The sequence below is a fragment of the Myotis lucifugus genome, unplaced genomic scaffold (assembly GCF_000147115.1).
Source record: "Myotis lucifugus unplaced genomic scaffold, Myoluc2.0 scaffold_100, whole genome shotgun sequence".
NCBI lineage: Eukaryota > Metazoa > Chordata > Mammalia > Chiroptera > Vespertilionidae > Myotis > Myotis lucifugus.
The window spans coordinates 3,785,891-3,792,014 of NW_005871148.1; the positions used below are offsets into that span (position 1 = coordinate 3,785,891).

General features: G+C 38.4%; 1 protein-coding gene across 1 annotated transcript in view; it reads left to right on the plus strand.

The window, feature by feature from the left end:
- Positions 1–5,160: 5,160 nt before the first annotated feature.
- BPTF (bromodomain PHD finger transcription factor) overlaps positions 5,161–6,124 on the plus strand; it is a 95,441-nt gene continuing 94,477 nt past the window's right edge. Inside the window, 1 exon segment of the mRNA XM_014458775.2 lies at positions 5,161–5,179. Coding sequence (XP_014314261.1) covers positions 5,161–5,179 — 19 coding nt within the window.

Below are 6,124 nucleotides of genomic sequence, written 5' to 3' on the forward strand. Positions count from 1 at the left end.
TTCTGATAATTATCACTATTTTAAAATGATATGCTTATATTTGATTTATCAATTTTAGACATTTCTCTCTTGACTTTTATATAGTAAATGAGCATTTAGCCCTGGTAAATTACCCTTACTTTCTTCTATGCTCTCATTATAGTTATATAGCATGATTCGTGGTCAGGATAAATTATGAGGGATTGATTACACTATTGTGGCTATTAAATGTTATTTACACTTGAATCAAATAATGCACTATGGTTATTACTTTCCTTGTAATTGTTTTCCTGGAATTATTGCCCCCCCCCCTTTTTTTTTAACTGCTTAGTGTTCTATGTACTTAGCCTAGGGTACTATCCCTTACTTTAAAATATCTTATCATTTCCTGTCCTGGTTGCAGCGTCGTTTGGTGCACCAAAGGTTTGCCAATTTGATTCTTGGTTAGGGCACATGCCTAGGTTGTAGGTGGATCCCCCCCCCCCCCCATTGGGGGTGTGTGTGACGCAACTGATTGATGTTTCTTTCTCTCTCCCTTCCTCTCTCTCTAAAAAGCAATAATAACATGTCCTCGGGTGAGGATTAAAATAAATAAATAGATAGATAAAATATCTTACCATTTCCTATTTTCCAAACTCTCCAATGTAGCAATTCCATATTTTCCTTATTGATCTCTCTTCTGCAAGCCTTCAGCATTTCTGCTCTCACCTGAACTGTTGCTTGTTGCTCTGTAGGTTTTTTGCTGCTTTACCACATTGGTTCTGTTTGTTAGGTCCTACATCTTTCTTGGTTTACTTCCTTTTTTCAGTACAAGCTCTAATTGCTTCCTAAGATGGATGCATGAGAAATATCCCTACCCCTTATTTTTTATTACGTGTCTGAAAATGCCCTTTTCAACCCTAATACTAGATTAATCGTTTGACTGGGTATAGGATCCTAAATAAAAAAATCAGTTTTACTTGGAATATTTGCTTTATTGTGTTTTAGCATCTAGTGTTGCTGTTGAGAAGTCTAGGGCCATTCTGATTACCAGTATTTCCATCATGTCTAACCTGTTTTGTTTTTCCTTTCTAAAAGCGTTTAAGCTTTTCATGGTCTCCAATATTCTGAAGTTTTACAGTGATATCATATCCCTTGATGTGGCTCTTTTTAAGAATTTCAGATTTGCCTTGAAAAGTAGCCCTATTGAAACTTTAGTTCCTCTTTGCTTTTACAAATGGTGCTATTGTAAATGTGATAGATCTATCTTAGGTCGCCCAGACTGGTGTTTCCATAGGGTAGTTTCTAGGAGTGGGATTATTGGGTTACATTTAAAAGGCAATTAAATGAATTGGCAGTTATTTTAGGCTGAACCATCATTTACTTGTTTTAAAATCTTCCCTAATCTGAGTTTATGTGGCTTTCAAATTAACTTTTTCTAGAATCTGCCGAAGTTTATCTCAGACCTTTAGCAGGTATTCTTGGATATGAATTAGGCCCAAAGTTCTTTCCTCATCAGTTTATTGGTAAATGTACTCACTTGTGGTATGAGAGTCTGAGGTTCACTCTCAAACTGGGCGGGGGTAGATGTATGTTTTGAGAATTTTCTGGCTAGGTAAGAATGGATTTCATCATTGTTTCTTAGCTTGAGTTTGACCTTATAGAAGCCATTCCTTTGTGGGCCTCAATTTACCTATCTGTAAAATACAGGCTGAACTAGATAATCTAATGGGTAGGAGATTGACAAACTTTCTCTTACAGTGCCATATAGTAAATATCTTAGGCTTTGGGGGCCAGACTGTCTTTGCTGCAGCTACTCAATTCTGCTATTGTAGCATGAAAGCAGCTGTAGAGAATAATAAACAAATGAGCATGGTTGTGTTCAAATAAAACTTTATTTACAAAAATAGGCAGTGGCTGGCCATAGTTTGCCAATCCCCTTCTGAGCTCTTGACATTCATTAATCTGTGACTTGGATAATTAGGTTAGGGTAAAAGCTTTGCATTTTTATCTTATTTACTTATTTTTTTAAATATATTTTTTATTGATTTTAGAGAGGAAGGGAGAGGGAGAGAGAGATAGAAACATCAGTGATGAGAGAGAATCATCAATTTGCTGCCTCCTGCACGCCCCCCTACTGGGGATCAAGCCTGCAGCCCAGGCATGTGCCCTTGGCCAGAATCCAACCTGGGACCCTTCAGTCTGTAGGCCGACGCTCTATCCACTGAGCCAAACCGGCTAGGGCAAAAAGCTTTGCATATTTATTTATTTTCTTTTTGGGCTTTGCATTTTTAAAATAACATTTCTGGCCCAACCGGTGTGGCTCAGTGGTTGAGCGGGGACCTATGAACCAGGAGATCACTGATCCATACCCTTCAGGGCACATGCCCGGATTGCGGCCTAGAGCTCCAGGAGGGGGTGTGCAGGAGGCAGCCAATCAATGATTTTCTCTCATCATTGATGTTTCTTTCTCTTCCTCTCCCTTCCTCTCTAAAATCAATAAAAATGTATGTTTTTTAAAATGTAAAGTTCTTACTAGACTTTCAGAAGTGTCAGAGAGAGATAGGAACATCGATGAGACAGGAACATCGTTGATTGGCTGCCTCCTGCATGCCCCACACTGGGGATTGAGGCCACAACCCAGGCATGTGCCCTGACCAGGAATAGAACCGGCTACCTCATGGTTCCTGGGTGGACGCTCAACCACTGTGCCACACTGGCCGGGCTATTGAGTGATTTTTTGAATGTTGAACTAGCCTAATTCCAGGAGTTAAACTCTACTTGGTTGTGATGTGTTATACTTTTTATATCTTGCTGAATTCTCATGCATGGTGTTTTTGAGGATTTTTATGTCTGTGTTTTTGGGGAGTTTTGTCTGTAGTTTTCTTGAAATGTCTTATCTGAGTTCAGTATCAGAGTAATGCCAGCCTCAAAATGAGTCAGAAAGTATTGCCTCTTTTTTTTTCTGTTTTCTGCAAGAGATTGTATAGAATTGTAATTGTTTCTTTAAAAGTTTGGTAGAATATTCCAATGATGTCATCTGGGCTTGGAGTTCTTTTTGTTGGAAGATTTTTAACTAGGAAGTTAATTTCTTTAATACATAGAAGGCTATACTTTTTTCATTCTTTCTTAAACATTTATTGTGGTGACATTGGTTAATAAAATTACATAAGTTTCAGTTGTACATTTCTGTAACACATCATCAGTATATTGCATTGTGTGTTTACCACCCTAGGTCAAGTCTCTTTCCATCACCATTTATTCCCATTTACCCTCTTCTGTCTCCCCCCACCCTCTTTTCTCTTTGGTAATCACTATACTATTGTCCATGTCTGTGAGTTTTTAAATATTTTTGCTTAATCCTTTCACCTAGCCCCCCAACTCCTCTCCTCTCTGACAGCTCTCAGTCTGTTCTCTGTATCTATGAGTCTGTTTCTGAGGCTGTACAGTTTGAATGGACTTTGATTATTCATGTCTTTTAAGAAATTAGTTTCTTTCATGTGAGCTCAATTTATCAATATAAAAGTGTTCATAATATTTTCTTATGCTTTTAATATCTGTAAAGTCTATAGTAATGTTATCTGTCTCATTCCTGATACTGAAATTTGTCTTCCAGTGTTAATCCATTTAATTGATCTATTAAGAGAAGCAGCCTTTGGGTGTGCTAGTATTGATTTTTGTGTATACTTTTGTATTTCATTGACTTTTGTTCTACTCTTTTAAATAGGTGGATGTGTGCCTAACCGGTTTGGCTCAGTGGATACAGTGTTGGCCTGCGGACTGAAGGGTCCCAGGTTCGATTCCGGTCAAGGGCATGTACCTTGGTTGCAGGCACCTCCCCAGTAGGGAGTGTGCAGGAAGCAGCTGAATCGATGTTTCTCTCTCATCGATGTTTCTAGCTCTCTCTCCCTCTCCCTTCCTCTCTGTAAAAAATCAATAAAACATATTTTAAAAAAAAAATAGGTGGATGTGTGGCAATGAACACAGGAACACCAAAGTATAATAACCACTTGTAAACGTTTGTTCTACTCTTGGTTGTTTCCCTCCTGCTTGTTTCAGGTTTAATTTGCTCTTATTTTGGTTTCTGAAAGTAGAAACTTACCTTACAATCATTTACTTGAGACTTTTTTTTTAAAAAAGATATATTTTTATTGATTTCTGAGAGGAAGGGAGAGGGAGGGAGGGAGGAAGGGAGGGAGAGAGATAGAAACATCAGTGATGAGAGAGAAACAGATTGGCTGCCTCCTACACTGGGAATCGAGCCCACAACCCAGGCATGTGCCCCTGACTGGGAATCGAACCATGACTTCCTGGTTCATAGGTCAACGCTCAACCACTGAGCCACGCCGGCTGGGCAAGACTTTCCTTTTCTAATGTAGGCATTTAGTGCTGTAAGTGTCCCTCTATGCACTTTATTTATTTATTTATTTTTTTAAAAATATATTCCATTGATTTTTCACAGAGTGGAAGGGAGAGGGACAGAGAGTCAGAAACATCGATGAGAGAGAAACATCGATCAGCTGCCTCCTGTACACCCCCCACCGGGGATGTGCCCGCAACCAAGGCACATGCCCTTGACCAGAATCGAACCTGGGACCCTTGAGTCCGCAGGCCGACGCTCTATCCACTGAGCCAAACCGGTTAGGGCTCTCTATGCACTTTATAAGCTGCATCCCACAATTTTTGATTTGTTGTATTTTCATTAAATTCACAATATTTTCCAATTCCTATTGTGACTTAATCTTTGATCCATGGATTGTTTCAAAGTATACTGCTTAATTTTCAAACATTTAGGGCATTTCCCAGATATTTTTCTGTTACTGGTTTTTAATTTAATTCCATTATGGTCAGATAACATAACAGGTATGACTAATTTTTTAAAAAATCATTTGAGATTGTTTTATGGCCCAAAACATTGTCCATGTGTATTTGGAAGAAAGGTGTATTCTGCTGCTGTTGGGTAGTGTTCCATAAGTGTCAGATCAAATTTGTTGATAGTGTTGTTAAGATCTTCTATAACCTTGCTGATTTTCTGTCTACTTGTTCTATTGATTACTAAGAGAGGAGTGTTGTTGTCAATCTCCTGGAAGTTCTGTATGGTTATGCTTCATGTATTTTGTGGCTTTGTTACTAGGTGCATAAACATTATGGTTGGTTGTTTATGGTTTTGTCTTGGATATTTGGCCCCTGTATCATTATGAAATGATCATCTTTACCCCTGGTAATATTCATTGCTTTTAAAAATCTATTAATATTAATGTAGCTAATTCAGCTTTTTTGGGGAATACTATTAGTTTGGTATAACTTTTCCCACCTTTTTACTTTTCATTTATGTCATATTTTCAGGTGATTCCTTGTTGTTATTTTTTTAATCCAGTCTTCTGACAGCCTCTTTTAGTTATTGTGTTTGGATTATTTACACCTTCCTTTCATATCAGTTCTGTTCTGATCATGCCTCACGAGGCAACCTTAGTTCTCTTGCTTGAGTTTCCACAAAAGTCTTACTTTCTGCTTGGTAGTAGGATATCCAATTTCTGTGAAGTACTAGTTTTCAAACTTGGCTGCATAGGAGAATTATCTAAGAAGAAAGATAAAAATACTGTACTGAGCTTCACGTAGAACTCTGTAAATTTGACACTTTTTAACAGCTTCCCATGTGGTTTTGCTGCACCTCCAGTTTTAGGATGGATTATTTAAGGCAGCTTCTCAAACTTTAATGAGCATATGAATCAACTGAAAATTTTGAGAAACTGTGGATCCTAATTTAGTAGGCCTGGGGTAGGACCAGAGATTCTGAATTTCTCTCATGCATACTAGGTAATGCCAATCACATGTTAAATAGTAAGGTTTGAAGGTAACTTCTGGAATTAGTGAATGTCTTCTTTTATATATATATATGTATATATATATATATATATATATATATATATATACATACACATACACACACACACACACACTCTCTCTCTCTCTCTCTCTCTCTCTCTCTCTCTCTCTATAGAGGTGCAGTGCACGGATTTGTGCACCAGTGTGATCCCTTAGCTTGACCTGCGCCCTCTTGCAATCCAGGACCCCTTGGGGATGTTGGATTGCCAGTTTGACCGGGTGGCTACGGGGATCAGGCCGAACCGGCAGTCCGACCTCCCCGAGGATATAGTAGTGCATG